This window comes from Diadema antillarum, unplaced genomic scaffold, assembly GCF_040938485.1.
Source record: "Diadema antillarum isolate AM-2024a unplaced genomic scaffold, OU_Dant_1.0 seq00000783_RagTag, whole genome shotgun sequence".
Classification (NCBI taxonomy): Eukaryota; Metazoa; Echinodermata; class Echinoidea; order Diadematoida; family Diadematidae; genus Diadema; species Diadema antillarum.
The window spans coordinates 5,422-30,538 of NW_027271671.1; the positions used below are offsets into that span (position 1 = coordinate 5,422).

The 25,117-nt window shown below is 38.4% G+C and overlaps 1 protein-coding gene across 1 annotated transcript; it reads left to right on the plus strand.

Moving 5' to 3' along the window:
- The first annotated feature begins 520 nt into the window (after positions 1 to 520).
- Positions 521 to 4,929, plus strand: LOC139739121 (KH domain-containing RNA-binding protein qki.S-like). The gene is made up of 3 exons (XM_071649740.1): positions 521 to 636; positions 2,255 to 2,530; positions 4,856 to 4,929. Exons 1-3 carry the CDS (start codon positions 567 to 569, stop codon positions 4,927 to 4,929), a joined length of 420 nt encoding a protein of 139 aa, XP_071505841.1. The 5' UTR covers positions 521 to 566.
- The last annotated feature ends 20,188 nt before the right edge of the window (positions 4,930 to 25,117 follow it).

The following is a 25,117-nucleotide window of genomic DNA, read 5'->3' on the forward strand; positions in this document are numbered from 1 at the left end:
ATGAAGACTGTGGCTTCTCCGCCCCCTGAGGACTGGTGGGGAGGGGGAGGGGGAAGGGAGAAGGGGGGCAGTGGAGATGGAGGAATGGCTTGGATGCCTGAAATAGCGATTCCGCTCACTCATTTCTGTGATTAATGATGCTGCCACACCTTCAAAACTCTGTTACTCCTAGCGGTGCATGGAAGGTTACGATAACAGCTGTGGGAGGGCAGAGAGGGATGGGGTTCAATCCAAAGACCAGGCGCTGTATCCTGGGGTGACAGGGGCGTGATGTGAAAATCGGTAGAGTTCAACTTTACTCAGTTTTTGCACTTCCTTTTTTTTTTTTTTTTTGAAGGGGACGGCATTTCCTGGAAGACTTCTTAAGATATATTGTATGAACATATTGTTTTCACCAACATATTGTCATTTGTTACTCAGCTGCTCTTCATTGTGTACTTGTTGCATTCGTTAATGTACCGTACCTGTGGCTTATCTATCTGTCTTTTATCTCTGTCTCTTTCTGTACCATGCAGGCTGAAGGTGAAGATGAGCTGAAGAAGAGGCAACTGATAGAACTGGCCCTCATGAAAGGAACGTACAGAGACAACACCAGCAAGCTACAAGCCACCAGTGTTGCAGCCACAACGCCACTTAGTGAGTCACCACTCCAGTCCACGTCTTGCAATTTGAAGATGTCTGCTGCAAGAACCCACAGGGGGAGACTATTTCTTGTTGAAGATTGGGATGGGTAGAGGGGGAATATATGTCACCAAAGTGATAACCAACTCCATCAGATACTTTGGTAGGGAGGGGGGGGGGAGGGGTTGATGATGCATTCTCAAGATTTGCAAAGGTGTGCAGGAGATGTTAAGGGTGGTACTTCAATGCTATCATGGTGAGGTATAATGCCATAGTTAGAAGGCTTTCTAAAATACATGGACATATGAAAATGCCTTGGGAAACCTCTCTTGTACACCTCATCAGAGAGTGAAATAATGAATTTTATAAAGCTGGAAAGAAAAGGCAAACTGGGTGATCTTGGGTCTTAGAGGGCGTGTTTAGTGAAGTTAGGATAACTTGCCGTTGATGTGTGCTAGCAGAGAGAATTCTATCTGGTAAATGGTGGGGAGCTATAGGGCTCACACGGGTAAATAATTCCCATAGAGACGTGTGTTAAAATTCAAATTTCAAAAAATTCTGTAAAATAGCTGGGAGAAATGAGGTGTTTCATCTTCACTAACCTGAATAAGTGAGATATTACCTTTTATCCATCAAATTGCCAGGGTGGGTTCTTCTGCTCTAATTCTGTCCAGGGGTCCGCAAAGCGAGACTACGAGTTCTTGTCACTCAAAAAAAATCACCTATTTTCCGTACACGTACCCAATGAAATATAGTCCCCTCAAATTCCATCAGAAAAGCTTTCATCTTCCAACCAAAATGCAGTTTGTAGAAGAATTCATACTCAATATCTACAGCTATTCAGTTTTTTTGCCACACTACATCATTGATTTTTAATTAATTTTTTTCTTCATTTATTTTGGTATCTTTGGTATGAATTTGTGAAGGGGTCTGGGACAGTCCATTTTATTTACAGGTGTGAGCCCTATAGTGAGCTGGCAGTCAATCGTGCATTTGTGCCAATCCACTGTAGCCCCCTCTGTTGGTGCCATCTAGCAGTTTTGTCAGTGTAAAGTCTGTGAGGGAGTAAATGGTGAACCAAACTCCTCTGATATTGCAGACAGACAGATGGTATTAGCACCCCCCCCCCCCCCATTCATTGAAAATTTAGAAGGGCTTCCATTTTAATACAACTTGACCCAAATTGGATAAACAAAACCCTGCTATTGTTGTAGCCATTTGATACTGTTCATAGAGTTGTTATCCTTATGAACTTATTTGCGTCAAATTAGAATCACCCACCCCTCCCCCCACACAGAAAAAAACTGAGAAGAATAACTAAGAAAAATAAGTAACAATAACTAGGGGAAGATTCGCCATCTTTTTTGGTGTTTGTTTGTTTTAACTTTCAAGGGAGTTTTAAATGGAATTCTGTTCACAGTGTACTCTTTTGTGCAGAGAAGAAGATGCAATGCAAAGTAAATTCATCATTTGTAGCATCATTCAAGAACAAGCACAGAAGAACAAGTTCAAGCCAACTGCATATTAGTTGTTGGTGATCACTTGAAGTACATGTTTATGAGGTCCACCTAAAATGTGATTAGTATGCAGTGAGCTACATCTTACCTCTTCTCTTGCTGTGCACCCCCTACAGCCTCACCTCGCACATTGCCAGCTCCCGCCGGTGCCTTAGTCCCACAGCCTCTCCGGTCTCCAACGCCAGCCGCCCAGGCACACCTCCTGGCACCGTCCCTCCTGCCGCGGATGGCGGCGACAACGATGGTCAATGGTCTCGGCGCGCTGCCGACCACGCCCATGATGCCCACCCACGACGGATCCAACATTCTCATGCCGCTGGACCCGTACCAGCAGTACGCCTTCACCCCTTCGATGCTGGAGTACCCACCAGGCATCTCGGACGGCACACTCGGTATGTTCATGGCTGCCACCGTGCATTAGTGGGAGGGGCTGCTGGGGGTTCGGGGCTTAGCAGCCTCATGCCCCCCCAACTCTCCTACCATGCCATCACCACCACCCCTTTTCGTTGAGAGGAAGGGGTCTAGTTTCACCTCTTTTGTGACTCAGTCACATCAAACATTTCAAGTGGTCAGTCAGTAAAGTGATCAGCCCACTTGACCCATGGCAGGGGACCAAAGACCAGGATAGCTCAATTATATGCAAATTTGTGACAGTTCACACAGATATTCCTTTGTGTCACTACCAGGCAAATATAACTGAGCAGAGATTGCTACAATTCCTACTTTCACTGTAACATCTGATCCTCATTGGCTAGAAGACTCCCATTCCTCGTCCAGTGGGTAAGTGGGTGCCGAGCTCTGCAAAGGGGGATGCAGCAGTCCACATAGCGGGAGATGTTTGGGGGTGGGGATGAGGAAAAGTGGAGGTTAGAGAAGCAATCTTTTGTAGGTGGTATGATGTCCATCTCTTGTTGGATCTTATGCTGAATTGTTCTCAGTCAAGAATTAAATTATTTCGTTCCCCTCCTCCGTGTGCTATTGTTATAAAAGGGGGAAACACTATCAATAGGGACTTCTATGCCAGGGGTCTGCGTCAGTGCAATTCACAGTTATGCCTTCCATCGCCCAAATTGGGATAACTCTTTTGAGTAGAGCCAAATGTTTCAAATCCTCACCCCCACCCGTAGAAACATCTTAAATCTTGTTCAAGATAGTTTAGCAAGATTTTGTTAGTTATCTCTCAAAATCTGATCAACTGGGCTGTTGTAAAACTCAAAAGGGGAAAAACGTGCCATCAATCCGTCTTCAATCAATGCCGATATCACGTATGGCAATGTGTGCTTCCATTTTCAGAGAGTGTGTGAAATAAGGATAAAACCCTGTGTGTGATGTGTGTTCATGTTTGTAGAGTCTAGGCGAAATGTATCTCGTTCGCACAAGATTTATATTCGGTTCGCCTTCTCCTCAAAGTTACCTTGACATTACAATTGGACAAAACATGAGTCAACTCAGATGGTACAGAAGGGTAAATTCTGTGGCGTTGAATACTGCTGAATGTTTCAATCTATGATGTGCAAATATGAAAACCTATGCTTGTACTGTCGTAAGATTTTTTTTTTTTTTAAATGCACCTTTCAATTGTCTTTCTCCTGACATAATCTGGAGATGAATTTGTGTCAAGGAAATTTTTCATGACATCAATCATTGTTGAGAAGAATTGTCAAAGTCTTTCAGTATCTATATGTATAAGTAGATGAATACATTGATATATATTTTTGTACGGAGAAAGTTAAGAGTCTAAGGGAATACAGAAAACCTTGGATGAATTGTGTGTTTATAACTCAAAAACTGTTACAACTCGACTTGTTGGAACCTGGACATTCCTTTTATTTTCTGTTGGTTTTAATCAAACCCTTTGCATTAAAGCTTTGCTAATCATGTAACATATTCACAGCGAAATCGCAGGTTAAATTACATATACGGGGGTTGTGTTCAAGCACCAGGCATGCTTTAGCTTTTCACTAGAATTATTTCTTTCTATCTTTTTTTCTAATCATGATAATAATCAGACTCCATTTCCCCCTTCAGAATGATCAAAAGCCTATGACTACTTCAAGATGCCATTCATCAGCTCCTCAGAAGCAGAATTTGTTTATTAAAAATGCAGTTAACATCCATCTAGTTCTTAAACATAATTAATTCTTACTGTCATAATTAATTCTTACTGTCATAATTTCACCTGCTTTTCTTAATTGTTAGATTTTTGTCTATCAAGTCTTCAGCTAGAAACTGTTCAATTCCTAGACTAGATTTAGAAAACAAATGTGTGTTGATTGATACAATTTTCATATCAGATAATTGGCATGAGAGTCCATAAAAATACACACGCACAAAAACTAAAGAATCAGGAAAATTTCTAAATCGGAACTTACTAGCTGATGGATTTACAATATTAGTATGTTCCCTGTGAAGATGGTTTTGTGTAGATATTATAATATAATGTCATGAGCAGTTGTATACCCATTGTCTAACATGTTTATTCTATTTCCTCCTTAATCCTCCATTTGTGTGGGAAAACAACAACAAAATCCCAACTTGCCATTCATTGGAATTTGAAAAAAAAAAATAAAAATGAAAAATTACGAATCCACACAAATGTCTCGGCAACGCCCCCCCCTCCCACCACCTTTTGATGGACTAATGGTGTAATGTGGATTTGTGATGCCACGCCTCCTCCCGGGTGCATGTCATGTCCCCCCTCCGAACCCCACCCCCAGGTGCCGCACCAAAGCTGCGAAGGACAGTCCGGGAGCACCCATACCAGAGAGCCTTAATTGATGCAAGAGGTTAGTTTCTGCTCTCGTCTTATTTGATATTGTGACATACTCTTTTTTTCTTTCATTTCTTTTTTTTTATAAAAAAAAAGGTCATCAACTTCCCCCCCAAACAAAGCTTCTGTAGTTTTGTTTTTTTTCTTTGTATTCCACAGATATTTTTCAGGTGAAATTTGGTGATTCTTCTACAGCAAAGCCCATCTCTAATCCCATTTTAGTGCTTGTTCTGTGGGGTCATCTCATCTAGAATGTCCTGCTATGGTTACACATTCAGGTGGTTGGGCAGGGCAAAAAAAAGTCTCCGTGAGGAAAATTGAAAAAACTGTATTTCTGTAGCAATTCATTGCCAAGTTTGTAACAGCGCAGCACAATGATGTCTAAAAGATCACAGAGAACTGTTACCCGCGTGACTTTTCGGTGCTCACCGACCTCTTTGGCAACTTGTCGCTTAAAACTCAAAGATCGTTGCAAATTTTTGGATTGAGGAATCAGTCTCTCTGTCCTTGACAGATAAAAACCTCGTCGGAGACAGTTTCCCTGGTTTCAGCACAGAATGTGTGACCATGGGGGCAGACATCATCACATTAATTCCTTGTCTTTTTCCCTTACATTTCTCCCCCTCTTCCCAGCAGGCTTCCAAAGTGCGGCGCAATGCGTAGGACAAGAATTAATGATTGTGTTTCCTCCTTCGTACTAACAAGTTTTTAATCTTTGCAGATGTGAGCTGATGTGATTCCCCAGTTTTCTTTCTCTTTCCTACCAGGAAACCATTTTTGTTTGTGTGTTGTCATTTTTGTACGATTATGTATGTCACCTACATGATTGAAAGTATGACATTAAGTCAGAGACGGTGTGTTTTTCTTATTTATGAACCTGTTGTCGGAGTGACGATACAAAGTGTGTGTTGGCATATACAGGGTAATTAGTGTAGAACTGTAAGCTCTGCATATTGTTTTATTGTGCCTGTACATGTGACCTGCTGTACCATTTAAACCTGGATTACGTGGCCCAGTACAGTTGCGCCGATGTTCATCAGGTTTGATTGTTGGTATAGAATGCACTTTGGTCCAATACCCAATGGTGCACAGAAAATCCGAAAATTTGGTTATAAAAATTTGTGACATAATCTTTGTGCTCCGCTTCGACGAGCACATGAGCAGTCATTTCACACAGAGCTAATCGGTTCTAGATGTATTGGGGCCACATTGTCCAGGCCAAGTTGGTCTAGAGATCGCATGTACACAGCTAAGCTGTGTGATATACAGATAAGACTTGCAATAAGCTACATGTACAATTGGATTGACAGTGGTAATAGAGACAGGACAATTATAAAACTCGCACAAATTGGACAAATTATGATTAATCTATTGCTACATGAACTTTTCTTTTTTTTTTGTAAATAAGCATTGGCTATGAAGCAAAGGAGGGAACCAGTGGACAGTGTGGTATGTCTAAGGACGTACTGGAAGTAGGAGGCCCAATATGAATAATGTGGTCATTTGATGAGATACACATTTCATATCATAGGGAATAGCAATTGATCGTCTGTATTCGCAGTAAAATGTTGGCCGTTGACATAGAAGTGATTCTAATAGTAGCATTTTTAGTTGCTATTGTCTATGATATGGGGGCGTGAGATGTTGAAGGATACTGAGCAATGTACGAGAGTGATGAGGAAAAAAAAAGATGTTGTGTAAGTGTTACAGCAAGAATATGCTTTGTTATGTTTTTGTACTATATTAAAGAATATGAATATATATGTATATGTGGGACCATTTTCTGAATGGATATTATCTTTTGCACGTTATTTGTATATTTAAGTATGTTAGAAATATCATTTTGCCATTTTTATTTACATATGTATGTCTGCACTCTTAAGACAGCAAAAGTGAGTTTACCATTTTTATTTCAAAGTCTTTCTAAATTTTGGTATTTTCATAGGGCATGCATATTTCTTTTTTAGATTCCACCCATTACACTGTAGGCGATATTATTTGAAGATGACAACTTGGTATGTATTGGGTTACAATATAGTAGGATGTAGAAGGTTCAGCTATTTTTGTATATTTTCATTTGCATAGCTACATCTGTCTTTGATTACATGTAGGTTGTGGTTTTATCAATATATATATATTTTTTTAAATTCCCTTTTGAAACTCTGCATTACAGACATATAGCAGGGTATGTTGAGATGAAGGATTCAATGGCGATAAGAGATGAAATTTTCCAGTATTGATATTTGTGTGCTAAGAGGGCGTGTACAATGTTAGAGGGCGCAGAATTGCTACTCTGCAGTGACTGTGAGAATGAGGACCAGAGGTTTCAGTAACGAAGCAGATGATCACTCCCTTTAATTTGTCTGCTGCATGTAAAATATGTAAGAGCAGTTTATGACAAATTTATCAAGTTATGTGATGGACAGGTCTGCTTTTCTCAAAAGACACCCATTTGATGCAAAATATGGCAAGAACAAAACAAAATCGCACCTTACTTGACCTTCTGAAAGATAACTTTCCATCGAAGACACCTAGCATGAAATCTGGACTCCAACCTTTATTGTCAGCACAGGTTTTTATCTTAAAAACCTTGTAATTTATGCATCTTTTTTTAAAGAGGAAAGACAAAATTGAAGTCGTACATTACTATTTTGACACGCACAAAAATAAGAAGAGAATGAATATAATAAGTGGATATGTGACTACTTGTATTGAGGAAAAGTATTATATGTCAGCATGTCAACAATCAAATAAATATATTTGATGGCTCAAATGAGGCAACAAAACGAAACAAAATGGCCGACCGAAGTGGATTTTTCTTATTCGTTTCGAGTCTTCTGTCATGTCTGGAGGGTGTGATGTACTACAAAGTGTTGCGGGGGGAATGACTGCTGCCGTGAGATGAGAGGCATTCTCGCGTCGGTCATCAAAAGCATTCTCAGGAAGGTTTTTGTTTCGTTATATCACTGTGCATTTTGGATAGGAAAATCTGGAATATTTTCAAATCCATTCTCCCTCCAAAAAAGCATGATGCATCCGTGGGCACCGTCAAAAAAAAATCTACCATTCTTGCCTCCGTTGCCTTCTTTTTTTAATGCTCTTTATCCCCCAAGATGGGTCTTGCAAAAACAAATAAAAAAGAAAGAAAGATCAAAGTATGGTTATTACCATACACAATCTGTCATCATACTTCTGTTTTGCTTTTGTGTGACTTCACAATGAGTTCTGGTTGCACCAACTCTGCTAATTGTGTGTTCTTCCTGACTTTCCCAATTTGATGATCGACCGTGAAGATGAAGCACAGACTGGTTACTTAACAGGTATGATTAATCGCAGATGACCGTGGCTATTCACATTACTTTTCAGTTGATTTTTTTTCTTTTTTTTTTTTGCTTGATTACCCCCCTTAACTCCACTTCAGCACCTTGTAGAGGCTTGACTGCATGCGGAAAGGGTTTTGCGGGAGTGACATCTTTCACCATTTTCATCCTCATCAGCATATTATCACGACTTAAGCTGTCTTATAAGAGTGTTCACACAAGACTCCTTTTAATTCCTCCCAAGAGCACGACTTCTTACCCCACCATCAAATTGATTCATCTCGATTCCTGACACCCCTCGAGTAGATTTCTCAAAACGATTCTTTGCTGTAGTGAAATACAACTAGTACTACTACTACTGCTTCTACCCCTACTTCTCTGTTGGTTGTAAAGATTTTTAGAAATGGAAAAGTACTGTGATATTTGGTTATTGGACCAAAGTTTCTTCGGCGATCACCTAAATGGTAAGGTTGAGGCAACATTTGAGTTTGGTTTTCAACCAAACACACCATGAGCACGTTCATTTAAGTTGGGGTTGGTGCTGTGGGCTTGAGTTCACACGGACGGACATGTGGTTGGAAGTGGTGCTTTTTTGGGGTGGACAAAAGGAACCTGTGTGAACACTCTCTGAAGGATATGTGTATGTTTCATTGCATTTGTGTCCTAACCCCTTTTTTTTCTTCCCACAGGGATAACATCACTGTGTTGAAGGAGAAAAGAAGGAAATATCCACATGAATAGATATTTTCTTGGTTTTGCCATATGCTCACCATAATTTTTAACTGCTTCTTAACTAAACAAAAAAAAAAAAGTTGCTGTTAACTTGCCATTGAGTATCATTTAATACTGATATGATTTTTGTTCTCTTACCTTCTCTCTCTCTCTCTTTCTTATGTACAGATATACCCTGCAGTTGACATATCAATGCATTTACTTAACACATTGATATCATGTGTATGAATATATGCATCTTAATTTGTGATTTATATATTGAGCCTTATTTTGGGGTTTTTAATGGACATTATGAAATGGTTCTGGTCATCATATAATACTTTTTTCATCTGACTTCTACTCTGGAAGGCTTATCAGTGAACGAGAAGCCGGCACAGATTTTTTTTTTTTTTTTTCCAACAAAACCCCCATTGTATATGATTTTTTTTTTCTTTAGAGGATGGAAGAATGAAAAAGTAAGCAAACAAATAAAAAAAAAATGAACAATTCTTGCCATAATTTTTTTGTTATTTTTTATTATTTTTTAAAGGCTCCCACTTCAATGCAGGGTGTATCTCAATGAATTGATACACATCTAATTCTTTTTTTCTCCTTTTTTGTTGTGTCCTGCATTGGAATTCATTAGCTGCTTTCAAGTGTTGACCTATCTGAAGGTTTTTCATCATGTGTAGTCCCGCAACCACTCAATATTTCTGTCACTCCTTATTCTTTCTTTTTTTTTGTATATTCCTCCCTTCTCTGCTTGCAAGTCTGCATGAATATTAATCTCACATCATCAAGGACAGTCTGCAGCAGATCTTTTTTTTCCCCCAACCCTTGTACTTTTTTATTCTTCTTTTTCTTTTTCATTCTTCTTCTTCATGCTTTCTATCTTTGTTTGGTCTCTTTCCGCTGAGGCAATTTCATCTTGGCCCCGTTTGATAAAAAGACTTGTTATGGTAGTTGCTATCAATGACGGCATAACCATGGCAACCGACAGACATCCAAAGGGCTGATTGGCTGTTGCCATGGCGATTGCGGTTATGTTGTGAGTTGCTATGAGAATGAGTCTTTTGTTCAGTGGGACCCAGGACCTGTCCTTGCTTACTCAGCAGAAGCCGATCTTAACCCCCAATGATCAGTCTGTGGTTCTGTGTTTTTTTGGTTTTTTTGGAACTCTTTTTCACGTGTGAACACACCACAGTGGAGAATGGCCTTCTAAACTGGTTTTGCGTTGTGGAACCCAGATTAGCCTATATGCATATGATGTGCGTGTGCGTGTTGACAGTTATTACCTCTCATATTTGCTGCAGGAATTGGAGATTCTCACGCCATCACATTGTCTTCATACATTTTGATTTTTTTTTTTTTGAAGTAGAAGATACTAACTCAAATCATAAAAGTCTTGATTAATTCTTCCTTTTTTTGTACTAATTTGTCATGGCAAGTATCTTGCACTCACAGATTTTGTTACCAAGTTGTTTCCTGTCGTTGAGAATCGAAAGGAGACAACAGAATGCATCCATGCACTGATTATAGAAATGCAAAATAGTTCTGAGCGTTCCTTACCACATCCAGCATTTATATACTTACCTATTTAAAAACAAAATGGATCTCAAGACCGTTAATCAATCATGATAGTGTATAATAGCACATACTGCCAAGTCGTCTTCTCTTTCGTTAGGTTAGTGTTTCCTTTTACATTTCTGTCACCAAAAGTAGTTTTTTGTCTTTTTTTTTTTTTTTTTGAGCATGCATACGCTGTCTTGTTTCTATTCATGCAAACTCCCAACTTTCTTGCAAATACAATAATTCACATTGTGGAAATTCTACAAACTTCATCTGCCCGGTCTTTTTTTTTTAAAACCTGACTTCACAGCATGTTGGATTGTTAGAATTTATAACAAACAAACAAAAAGAAAGGAGCTTGTTCTAATAAAAATCTGTATATTAACATCTTTGTTCCCATTACAGTGATGTTTTGTATATCATAATTTGAGTATCTTTTTTTTTCCTTTGGCTATGGTATTCATTGTTTAAGCTCCATATATTAACACTCGCTGCTTCTGTCATTTTGAACCCCTGTAATCACAAATTATATCAAAGTCAGGACAAAAAGAAGTGGGAAAGAGGAATTAAAGAGAAAAAATTATTACCACAAGTTTGTGACTGTCTTACAAACAAACAAAACAAGAACAAAAATGAACCCCAAAAATCACATCAAGTAATTTGTTTATTTTCATTTATCGTGACACACTTTGTGAGCCAATATCCTTGCCATGATAAATCTTTTGCAATTCTGTGAAAACATATGAAACTCTTTGTACGTAATTGTAGACAAATGTCTCTGTATATTGACGACACATGCTCATGATTTTATTTGTATGCCTATTATATTGAGACCAGAATTTCATGAAATGAGAAATGTCTCTCAGTCATTTGCTTTTCACTAGTCACACATGCATTGTTTAATCATCTTTGCCAAACTGCATATATGACCCTGAATATACCAGACTTTGATGGTATACTGATTGAATAATCCAGTGATGAAATTATAGTGAGTTTAAATTCTTAACAAAAAAGAGAGAAAAAAAAATGTATGACAAAGGGCAAATATCTGGTCAATACTAACATGAGGTTCTTTTCTGTTGTTTTTTTATCTTCCCAAATTTTGGTTTTCATTAACCTGTGCCAACCAGCCGCCGCTGGCAACTAGCGTAGCCTGAACTAACATGCATCCTACGCACTCCAAGTACTCTTCTTCGTTTTATCTTCCCGTGCCATCAATGACCTTTGAACTCATCTGACCTGACCTCCATTGCGTTCAGTTGCCTCGTCCTTAAAGTGCAAGCTGCACACACACACACTCGCACACTGGTGGTACTCATTGCTGAGTTTGTTCATTTTATCTAAACTGGTATTTTTTTTATACAGTCATAATATATATGAATATTTATATTTATAATACTAGTGACATCGCTATGTAGAAAGATCCAGGGCCTAACCATTTTGCTTTGTTTACTGTTTTGGTGTAGCCATAGGTGTGTTTTTGTGCTTGAAGCAAGACAAAGAAAAAAAAACAACATTCACACCATGTATTGTTTACTACTACTACTACCACTACTTTTACTACCACTACTAAAAGAGTCTGCATTTTCTTGTATCTTTATGTACTTTTCAACTGGAATATCAGCTAGAGTAATTTCAAGTTATAGCGTTGTGTTTATCCACTAATGAGTAATTTGTATTGCCTAGGCTGTGCCATGCCCAAGGGAATGTTAATCATCTGAATTACTCTTTGCAAATATCACCCACATGCCCTGTGATTATTAATGTGTCTGTTACGTTCATTGACCTTAAATAATATGAAGGAGGTGCATCGCACTGGAACACTGCCCTAAGTTTTGAGGTGTGATGGCAGAGAATTTTTCAGCGGTGATTTCGTTTGGTTGTTCTGAAATGTTTTCCCTTTAGGAAACTTTGAAATCGCTTACTAAAGCAGTGGTTCAATTTCCCGCTGTTGATTGGAATGTGTGTATCTGGTGCAAGGGAAGTTACGGTAATTTTTTGTTTTCCATCTATTGAGTGTTCTATTCTGATGGAGGATATCTTGACTGATGAATCTAAGGACTGAACTGAAAAAAAAAGCTATTTCATTACTCTCCCAATGGTCTCTTCTTATTTTTTGTGGAGGCGGTAATGATGGTATGCACACATAATGTGTATCGTCCGTCATTGCTGCACAATGCAAGACTGTTCAAAAGTGCCATTTGCCAAAATTAATGATCAGAGCAAGCTCCTGATCTATTTCTAAGAACTCTTGACATGCCAATTACATTTTGTATTATTTGTGAGATAAAAAGAGGGAGGTTGGGTGGATTAGGCTGAGAGTAAATCGTGACTTCTTTAGCTGCTGTGGGAATGAAAATTGTAAGGTGGAGATATTCTGTCCAGAATCAAGACCATATTTTCCACACAGTAACCTTCTACAAGGTTGGTTTTTTTTTTTCTTCACAATATTTGGGGGAGGGAGATGTGGATGTTATTTTAATTTTGTATTATATGTCTCAAAAGGAAGGGAGGGGGAAAAAAAGAAGAGAAGGAGTCACCATCATGTAATTGCTGCACACATCCAATCACTTTGACACGGCGCCAAAAGACAGAGAGCATACTCCAGTTTATGCTGAAAACTATGCAAAAAAAAAAAATGATGTTGGTATGCAAAGAAATGTATGATGCAGTTGAGGAGAGAGGGTTTGCCTCATGCTGAATGAAGAGGATTAATTTCCCAGTATCACCATCATCTCATTATCTTCCCCCCTATGCTTCCATATTTTTTTTTTTATTTCCATCTAATTTTGTATGAAAAAGATGATGAAGATAACCATGCCAACCAGACTAGTGCTACGAGTCTCCATTTTCATGTTTGTACCATTAATTTATTTACATTTTTGTACCTTCTCTGTAACATAGCCAGTAGAAACATTGTTGTTGTTTTTTTTTCCTCCCCTGTCATTTCAAATTTCATCGTCAGTGTGGATGTGACGTTTTTAACCGTCAACAGAAGCTTTTTTGTTTTTGTTTTGTTATTTCACAAGCTCCTTTTGTACATTTAACTTATACTTCACAGCTATAACAAAGGTGGTTCGGTCGGTTAATGTATGCCTAATATCTGACTCCTATTGGTTTCGTTTTAAATTGCACCGTGAACTTAATATCGTAGCTACTAGATGCTATTATTATTATTTTTTTCTTATTGTCATACATGTACAATATGTAGTTCAGGAGTCATGTGCTGACGATGGGGAGTTGCAACTGACATGGTATTAGTGTGACCATCGGCCTCATGCTAAAGATAGAGAGTTGTGATGTTCACTCGCTCAGAAAGCTCATCTGGGCAGCACATGCAAAACCATTTTGTGGCTGTGAGTTGCCCAATCCAAAGTCGGTTGCAGCTTCAAACCATTGTTAACAATGAATAAGATGTATGTGTGTGTGTGTATGTATCTATGGACAAATGTATATTTTGTATGTCTGCGCCTGTTGCTATGGCTACAGTGCGTATCAAGAAAGGGACTGCCCTGGGAAAGGCATGGGTGTAGGTACTCAATTTAACTTCTCAGCATTTGTGGAACATCATGGTATCTCCAATGCCAAACATTTGAAATGATTGGTACAAGTTGTTTGTTGGAGTGAAAATGAAATTGGGGGGGGGGGGGGGAGGGGGGTGGGAATGCCATGAGATATTAAAATGAGGGGGAAAAAGAGAAAATTGCGCAGACACAATAATGGATAATGACAAAGACGAGTGCCACGTTTCCAAGGCATGTCCTCTTATTTCTTTGATACGCCCTGTAGTACATGGTGTAACGATAGAAGGAGAGACAGGGGGAATGATTGAGAAAAAAAAAGTCTTGTGCTATCTCTCTCGTTCAATAAAAGAAGATGTACCGAATATGTGTTCAGTAGGGCAGTGGGATTCCAAAGGCTGTGTCCCATCACACATAACCTCTCCATTTCCTTCTGATAATTATGTGCTGTGCATGCATTCCCAAGCCCTTCCCCCTGCCCCATTTTATTATTTTCCATTGCTCGAGCATCTGATGGAATGAGTATTGCATTCTTTGCATTCCCTTTTTCATTTTTTTTTTTTTTGGGGGGGGGGGGGGGAGGGAGGGATAGGAGAGGGTTCATTTAAAGAAGTAAAACCAAACAAAACAAATGGAGATGCACTGATTGTCATGGGGTGTAAAAAAGACGAGAACATGACTGGCGCAAGGATGAGAGCCGATCCAAAACTGTCTCTACAGAACACATATCCAAGGGAGATGAAGCACAGGGGATGGTCATTGTGTGTGAGATTGTTGAGTGGCTAGTGGTGATGATGATGTTGGGTTGTAATCGTCACCACACCATTGACAGAACAGCATAGAGCTGTACCAAGTCCCCTACACTCAGCCCTGCCCCTCTCCTACATATACATGCAGACACACACACACACACACACACTCAGTCACTACCGTGGTACTCTTATACTACTGACAGAAATCGCTCTTCTATATCCCCCCCCCCAAAAAAAAAAGGACATACAAAAACAAAAGCAACAACAACAAATATCGCAAATGAGGTATTCCACTACAATATCATATATGCAGGTAAGGTCCAGTCATTATGCCACGGTGCTCTTTGTCAGCATTCCAAAAAAACTTGCCAAATATTTCACAGGAGACCGATCGTAATGGCACAGATCAAAGAGATACACGTAGTCACAGTTCACCCCCATTCGGCTCCCTCATGATTACAAAACTTCTGTCTCTGTTTCTCCCATTGACAGAAATCTCTTCTCTTTTCTGGCTTGCTACATGTCTCGATTCCGTATGCCTATCAACTGTGTTCCTGTCCTGTTGTGCTTTTCCATCTCTACCCCTCCCCCTCCCTTCTATCCTATCCATACATGCACAGTTGATTCAGACATACATCCAAGTTTCTTCCCCCCTCCAAATTACCATTAAGTGCAGCAGTATTGGTCATGGTCTTCCAGTTTGCAATAAAGCGAGCCGTCTTCCACAGACTATGAAATGTGTGTGATATCAAAGGGAATGAAACAAAGGAGACAACCGAACAAGAACAAGTGCAAGAAATCACGAGCCCATCATCACAGTCCCCCCTATGAATGACAACGAAACAAAGAAAATTATGAAACTATGCAAAGGTAGTTGCTATTCATTATTAGGAATGGCGTGTCAACTGGCGAGATGGTGTTATCGTGATGTGAGCGGTGCATGAGTGTGGGAACGGATCATGCGAGGAGTTACTGGTTGCTCGAGTAGATTACCGCTTTGGGTCTAGGACAGAGGCACTAGAACGTGGTTGGGCAAGAGGAGGAAACCACATACAGGTGTTACTGAGCCATGCTAGTGGCAGTGTGTTATGAAATGAGTGCTGAAGGAAAAATTTGTTATGCAGCTTGGGTGTATGTTTGTTTTTGTTTTATTACTATTATGGGGGAGTTTACCAGATGGTATGTTTAACCACAGGGCTGTGCCTTTGAGAAGAGGTTGGCAGAAGCACTTCAAAAAACTACAAGTATCTATATTTTTCATTCATCACAGCAGCCTATTTCAAACCGTCAGAACAAACTCAGGGAAACTGGCTACTGAATATTCATTTTCTGTTGGTCTTTGTTTTTTTAAGAGAGATGAGCTCATGCATATGCATAACAGAATATTCACATATTTGTACTGACAGCTGAAACGTTGACAAAAGGATGTTTTTGTCGGAGGCTACTTACATGACTCGTGGTTACCTAGTCACGCAGCAGGATTATAACATAAGTTGATGTGTGTGGGCCATTATGATACAACAGAATAGTGCGAATACATTCTGAGTTCAAATAGACATTGTATCCAAATAAGTACCATTTATCATTTTACTGTAAAAAGTTTTTTTCATTGTATTATTTTATAAAGAAATCAGTACACGAAAGGCTGAAAAAAAAATGTGTAGAGTAGATCAGTTTTCTTTTGAGTAGCTATGCGTAAGAAATCTATGTGTACTTATATTTTGCATTAATATTTTGTTGTGTTTTTGTACTTATGTAAGAAATTGTTATTACTACAATAAAATGTAATGTACATTTTGTATGAGTAATTCATGTAAATTGACTGAGAGATCAATGTAGGAATATATATGAAATTTACTTTGTTTTGAAGTCTGTAATAAATCCACTTTCAGGCTTCTTTCACCCTTTTTGCTATTCTGGCATGAAGCAAATACTTTCTCTGCACAAATATGAAAGTCAAAAGAGACAAAAAGTTCTAAATTTCTGGTAGAGTCCAAAAGATAGGCGGCTAGCAAAATGTCTCATTCTGCCATACAAATTACTTGAAACTTTTTGATTTCTTTTTGGGTTTTTTTCTTTCCCTGTCGCAAAATCAGTGGCATGGTAATTTACATGTATTTGAGAATGAGAAAGTGTAATGTGATGATTTGATGGTAAAAAGGTGACAGTTGATTCTCACCAAGAAATTTGTGACAACTTTTAGAAGATTTTTTTTTTTTTTTTGGGGGGGGGGTTGCTTTGTATCTGGAGATATTAAATGTGGTGAGGACTGCCATCAGCATTTTGGAAATTGTTTGCAATTTTTATTAACTACATTAAAAGATGTTTAAATGAGGCTGGCATAGCAAGTTCCCTTTTGTGTAATGTTTCATTCAAACATATATTGCAGAAATGTTTTCCTGTTTTATTTTGGATTTCCTATTTAATTGCAAACATATACTTTGTACGACTGAACAGGGTGCATTTTAGGTGCTTTTCTTTTTTCTTCTGTATATACTATTACAAAGGTTAAACTCCTTGAGTATGAAGTGTAATTCATGTATCCATAAATTTTCTCCCTATTTCATGCAAAGATTGGTTTAAAACTTCAGGAAAGACGTCCATAAAGCTTGGACTTTCTTATTTCTCATAAGACAATACATGACATTCTACATGCAGAACAAACAAGTGTGCTTAAACATCTGAAGTCAAGTGTAAGAAAAAAAACATGAACAAACTGTAAATATACTTATTGTACAAGGTATATCTTTTGTAGAACATTAGCATATATATGTTTGTAGATGTTTTGTGACAAGTAGACATGCTATAGAACAAAGCAAAAGTAGGAAGATTGTTTTCGAGATTTAAAAACAAACAAACATGGCCAGTTTTAGTTCATGGATGTCTTTTTTTTTAAATTGTTTATATTTTGTCTATCAATATCTTCCAAAGTGTTCTTCCAGGGAAGTTGGCAGGTCATGTGAGGGTGGAGTATCAAACATGTAACAGAGCAAACCCCAGTTTCTGTCATTGCTTGGCAGATGGATACAAACTTCTTCCCCTGTGAAGCATATTCTATCGCTTACATTCAGTTTGCCCAGCTGGGTGCAGAGAACGTTTACGTCTATGTCCTTTATTGGCTGTCTGTTACAGTAGTCAGACTGGCCGCCAAAATTTGCCTCCAAAACTTGGAAGTTCGCACACCCAAAGCAATATAAAATTTGAATATCAGTTCCACTGCTTTGTAATGCGTTGAGACTTAACCTTTTTTTTTTTGTGTTTGCTCCACTACGTTTTGTCATGCTGTCACTTTACTATGGTTTATGCAAATTCTATGTTTCCTTTATTATGCAAAACATGCAGATATGTGTGATGTAAGTTTTATGCAAAAGCTACTTAAATATTTGCTGCTGATGTTCCTCTTCAACAAAGTACAAATTTTACTGCCTTCAAAATAGTCAAGATGGAAAAAGAAAGTTGTAATTTTTTGATATGCTATTGAATGGATGATTTGAAGTTTCAAATTTTGAAGTTTGTGTAGTTTTGTTTCTAAATGAAACAAGTATTACAGCTATTGACTTCTACAGTGTCACAGGTATCAGGAATTAAGGGAAAGGCACTTACCACCAAATGAAGTTTGATTTCCTTCATATTATTCTCTTTTGAATGTGAAGAACACTGCTCTTGATGAATGAAAGTTTGAAAAAAATGCTGAAAAAGAGTGATGCTGTAGAAAGCAAAGATAATCCGTTCTTACCACGTGGTGATACCAAATGAAATACAATTTTTGCTGATGAAATGATATCATAACCAAGTGCCTGTTATTTTTGTATCAGTAGCTATATACATGGGATGTTTTTCTTGTTGTGGCTTTTTTTTTCTGTATCTTTGGACAAAAAAAAAAACAAAAAACAAAAAACCACACACCAAAAATAAACAATTAGCTGACAGTGCAAGAAAATCATTTTCAATTCTTGCATTTACTGTCATTCCAAAGTTTTGAAACCAATGGAAGAAAAAATTTGTAGATTTTTTTTTCTCCTAAGTATTAAATGTTACAGTGCCTTATTAAAGTGCCTTGTCTAAAGAAAGAATGAGGAACAATTCTATTACAAATTTATGTAGATAGCAACTACAATAGCAACAGAGGTATAGGCTACTAAAAATTGGTGTATAAGTGTTAGACTCTTAATTTTCCTTTCTCTATCTTTAAAAACATGCCAAAGTGGGGAATTGATAATGTTGTGCATGGTTGTTATTTACCTGCTTTTTTTTCCCCTACAGATAGAGAGTAGTGTTGGAAAAGACATGAAAACAATAGTTTATAAAGGATACTTGTGTTAAAAGAATTTGTTCAAAATTATGATGAATGTGTTTTTTTTTCTACTTAAAAGTGTAAATTGTATTTTCACAGCATCGACAGGTTCGTCAAACAGTTTTGTCAATTGTTTTTTGATATTTGTGTGGACGCTGATGTATCGTACAAATAAAAAACGATGAAAACATCAAAACTTTGTGTCATGCTTTCTACTGTGTTTGTGAGCTGTTTATTTTGCTGCTGGTTTTGTGAAATGGCAGTAGGACAGAGGTGTGTAAAAAGGATGTGTTTATATGTGTGTGTGCGTGTGTGTGTGTGTGTGTGTGTGCATGCAGGGTTTGACACTAGCTTTTTTCCTGGTGGCTGTTTGGGCCACTAAGATATTTGAATGAGAAATTTTGGTGGCCAGAGATAGAAGGTAATACTGGTACAGAAATTTCATTTTGAATTTTAGCTACCCAATTAGGCCACTAAAAGATAGCTTTTTGGAAATTTGGTGGCCCTACATCAATCTTTAGTGGTCTTGGATCACTGCTAATATGGAGGTCTGGTGTATGTGTGTGTGTGTGTGTTCTGGGTTTTTTTTTGTGTGTGTGTGATCAATGTGTTTTGTGGATGTACATATTGTAAGTACTCAGGAACGGTAAAAATATGTCATCATTTTATTACTCTGTACATTTTTAAAACAATTCAAACAATTAGCTTAAACACCCTAAATTTGCGAGAAATTCACCGAAAAATAAGTGAGCTGCTGCTCGATGAACACAGTGAATTAGCATTTTGAGGGGGGAAAAAGGACTGCCATAGAGGCAACACGTAAAGTGGCTAAATTTTACAAGGATAAATTCAATCAATTTCTTTTCTTTTTTGTATTGTTTACAACGATGTTGTCACAACATTGAATATAAGTACCTTTGTAGTTACATTTTCCATAGTGAATTTTTTCGTAATGAGCTACAGCGTACTGATGGGGTACAAATTGGCGAATGATAAGCGAAATACGCTTGAATAAATTCGAAATCTGTCATTTTGAAATATACAGTCGACCTTGCCTAAATTGACCTCGCATACAATTAAGTCGAATAATCGCCTAAGTCAAAGGTCTTTTTCGAGTCCTTTTCACTTTATATTCTAATGATTTCAATCTCTCAGTCAAATTTTCTGTAAGTCGTATCGCCATTGACGCGCGCGCGCGCAAAAAAAAAAAAAAGCAAGTCAACTTTGACGGACCCGTTTGAAGTCGTAAAATTCACTAGAAATACAGTATCATCCTTTAATAAGGATCTGATTTCATGCAATAAATTTCAAACCTTTGAATTTGAAACCTTATTGATATCCCCCATCCCAATCACTATAAATTCTGAAACTCTGTACCTGAGCTGATCAATAAAATGAAGAGGTCGCTACTAATAATACATAGTTAGGTACGTTCAGACGGCGATTAACCTCGAGGATAAGCTAACCAAGGCTGCGTTTATCATCTTTCCCCTGTTTGAAACGGCTTTCAAAAGCTGTTTCCAAAGCCCTTTCGAAAGCCGTTTCCAAAGCCCTGTAGAAACGGCTTCCAAAATAGTTGCGTTTATCAACTCATCGCGAACACGAAAACTGGCCTTGTCACTTCGCATAGCTGCATTGCGCAATTTGACCCGAGGAGAAGGGGTCAAATACTGTAACCGTAGTACAAAGCCGTTTCAAACAGCTTTGCGTTTATCTTGCTTCAAAGGGCTTCTAGAAACAAGTTTCTGGAAACCTGTTTCGAAAACCTGTTTCTGAAAGCACAAATTTGCGGCTTTCAAAAAGGCTTTCCGAACCCCATAATCAAAACAGCTTTGCGTTTATCATTTCGTAAAAATTCCCTGAAAACCTGTTTCTGTCGAGAAAAGAGTTGATAAACGCACGCTTTGAGGATAAGTTCTGTGGGGCGCCAAGACTTAGTGTCGCACGGTCGATTTCGTGACGAAACCACACATTTCATCACGAAATCGACTGACACTTGGCGCCCAATAGAACTTATCCTCTTAAGTCAGCTTATTCTCGAGATTAAGGGTCACTCTCTGAACGTATATGATTAATGCTATATGGAATTCAATTCATTATTCATGTTTTATCTTATGATCAAGTTTCCTATTGTGTGTTCTTCATTCTGTGAATTCTCTTCTCAAGGACTTATTTTAGCCCTAATGATGAAAACAGTCCGTACAAATTGGCCCGAATTCACCAAGATGATTTAAACTTTAAACAAATTTAGACCATGGTGTAAAATAAGCGTGAAATTGGCTTACCTTTGACATGCGTGTTACATCGTGTGTTTGTTACGTCTGTTGACAGATGCAATCTGTTGATCATATTTACACAAGAGAAATTTTCATAAACCATGGTTTGAATTGAAAACACTTTCGTGAATTCGGGTCTTTAGGTTTGATGAGGTTTGATGTCCAAAAGTTGACCACGAAGGAAAGAAATTAAAGGGCTGACTGGTGGTGGGATGGAAAAGTTTGTGGGTGTATGTGTGTGTGTGTGTGTGTGTGTGTGTGTGTGTGTGTTTCGTTTGGCTTTTGTTTGTTGTTCTTTCAGGTGATGTAGACACGCAAACCTTCAAAGACGTTACGTATTGGTACGATAACAGGCTGTAACGAATTATATTAGTTTTACTATCGAAACGTTGCTTCAACTCTGGCCGAAGCATGATGAGCTGTAAATCTGTAATGGTTTCTAGACACGGCAGATCATTGGTTGAAGTCTCATACAATTAATTTTAGTTTAGAAATATAGGGGGGGGGGGGCTACCTGAAAGTAAAAGGCCTGTAACTGTATCTAGCTATATGATCTTTGTGCCTGTATTGCAATGAATGAATGAATAAATAAATAGATAGATAAGTAAATAAATAAATAAATAAATAGATAAATAAATAAATAAATGAATAAATAAATGAATAATATATGAATAATCAATAAATAAACAGATAAATGAATAAATAAATGAATAAATAAATAAAATCAAACAAAGAAAGAAAGAGTTGTACAGTACCAGGAATATCATTCCCCGGGGATAGCGACGCATTCTGCGTCTTTTGTTAGATGAAAATTTCAGATGATAAATCTAAATACGGGTGCTGAGCTAGTTCCTCGTTGCTGTTTTTTTTTTTCTGACTTGATTAAAAAAAACGTTTTATGTTACATTAATTAAACATTATTGTCAAAATTGAGTGAATATGACATTATGCAAATTATGCAAAAGGCCTAAAACAGTCGGAAGGAGGGGAGGAAGGAAAGTACGGAAGAATCAGGGAAAGGAGGAGGGGGAGGGTTGGGGGAGGGGGAGAGAGGCAGAGGGGAAGAATCTCGATGAAAAATTATCAACGTGTGAATGTGTGAATGCCTTTTACGGTTCATTCCGCCCTCTATAGTTGAGTCGAGTGATTTTTAGTTATGATGAATTTGACCATAAATTATGAAAGGCTAGTAGTGCTCGTATTATCAGTAGAAAAAAAAATATGAGGGGTAGGGTGGGGAAGAAGCAGAGGGGTCAGAATCTCTTCTTGCCATTGATGGTGAAAAATGATCAACATGTGAGTGCCTTTTACTGTTCATACCGCCCTCTGTAGTTGAGTCTGTTGAGGTAGTTATGTTTAATTTGACCTTAAATTTTGAAAGGCTAGTAATGCTCGTATCATCTACGAAAACAGAAAAATGAGGGGGAGGGTGGGGAAGAGGCAGAGAGGAAAAGTCTTCCCGTGCCATTGATGGTGAAAAATGATCAAAGTGTGAAACTGTGACTGCCTTTCACTGTTCATACCGCCCTCTGTAGTTGAGTCGAGGGATTTTTAGCTATGTTTAATTTAACCACAAATTTTGAAAGGCTAACAATGCTCGTATCATCAACAGAAATAGGGAAATGAGGGGGAGGGTGGGGAAGAGGCAGAGAGGAATTAAGAGTCTTCCCGTGCCATTGATGGTGAAAAATGAGCAACGTGTGAATGCCTTTTACTGTTCATACCGCTCTCTAATGTTGAGTCGAGTGATTTTAATTGGGGTCAATTTGACCTTAAATTTTTATATACACTGTGGTGTTATCAATATTGGTACATTTGTTTTAATTACCAAAAACACTCTATAGGGACAAGAAAACGGGGTTTCAAAGGTTTAGAGTAGTTCTCTTGAAACAGTGATTTAGTTAGATTACGCATGCAAGGATGATGGCGTTATGTTATGGCCTCACAATCTACCATTGTCACCACAAATAGAATCTTTTTTATATCCCTTTGTTAGTTTTATTTGTTAGTTTTTGAAAGCAATTTATGGAATAATGACTTGTGCTTATCTATTCATTTAATTAGTTAATCAAATTTAGTATTTTTTTTTATCAGTACAGAGTTCTGTAGTGTAATTACCTCTCAGTACTGAGTGGTGGCTGTCGGGGTTTGAATTGATAATTGTCAACCATTAAACACGTTTTTTACGTCACTTTTTGTATACCAATCACTTCCATGAATGGAGCTGTTAAACGACGATGACTGTCATTGCACTGGGAGTTTGCATATTAATCTTATTCAGTGTCATAAATATTCATCAAAACAAATACGTATCAGAATATTTATCTTTCACCTCAAAAGAGAGTATTTGGAACGTTACAATAAACTGTCGTGTCACATCATTGCATAATAACCTAACATAGATATAAGTCAAGAACGCAAGAGTAACTGTGCAATACAACTCAAACACACACAGCAGGCCCAGACCCATAATGATGATGAAATAGCATTTATACGCACACTAAAAATGATCTGCGCCCCCTGTGTTGAATGTCTGAAATTATTAATCGGGTACACAGTGTTGGGTTAAAGCCAGGGTTACACCAGAACCGAATTCTCCCGAATAAATTTGGACTGATTCTGCACGAATATGGCCTGAATCGGATGGATTCGGAATCTATTCGTCTCTGATTAGGGGAGCTCCCCGAATCAGAGACAACTAGGTTCTGAATAGGACCCGAATCAGAGCAGAATCGCCAAGAACTGACCCGAATCAATTTTGGGCATCCCGAATAAAGCTGAATGCCAACCCGAATAGTGGCCAGAATCGAGCCGAATGTGGCCCGATGCCCCGATTACAGCCGAATAGAGCCGAATGACGACCCGAGTCGGGACGAATATGGTCAATGTAACGCGCTGAATGGGATGCCTCCCTGCACGCAAATAGCCATGGCTATATATTCGCGAGGCTATTGTGTCATTCTTGCCGCTCATTCGTCCTATTCAGCTGCTATTATAATAATATTTTGAACAGTTATAAGAATTTATCTAAATATTATTATGAAAATTGATGTTTTGTATATTAATCTCATGAAATTGAAAAATTGTGTTGATTCTTAATTGGTTACAAAAAAATGGTGTAAAATCCAACCATATATTCTGTTAATATCACAGCTAAGCGGCTCCATCCATCCACTACCTCTCGTTCTCTTCTATTTTTTTTTTTTTGGTCTTTTATCTTCACTCCACGTAATAAGTTTCTCTCTCTCCCTCCCTCCCCCCGCCCCCTCTCTCTCTCACACACCGACACACACACACACACACACACACTCTCTCTCTCTCTCTCCCTCCCTCTCTCTCCCCCTCTCTCTCTCCTTCTCTCTTTCCAGTCTCCCCCTCTGTCTCTCAGTCTTTCTTTCCTCTCTCTTCCGGCATGCCCAGAATGCCCCGAATGCCTCTCCGAATTCGACCGAATTCCATCCGAATACATCCCGAATGTGGCCCGAATGAAATTTGTCGGGGCCACATTCGGGAGTATTTTGGAGGGTATTCGGCTTGTTTTGAAAATGTTCAAAACCGGCAGAATCCCTCCACGGATGTTTCAGAATCCCTCCCGAATTTTCGGGTGGATTCGGGAGCATTCTGTAGTCATCTTCCCCGAATGGGCGAAAATTCGGGAGGCATTCCGGCTCATTCCGCCCTTAATGATGTGACGGGGGTATAAGGGGATGATACCTCACCGATCCCATTTTGCATGCTTCTTCTTGTTGGTTTTTCTGCTGAAACT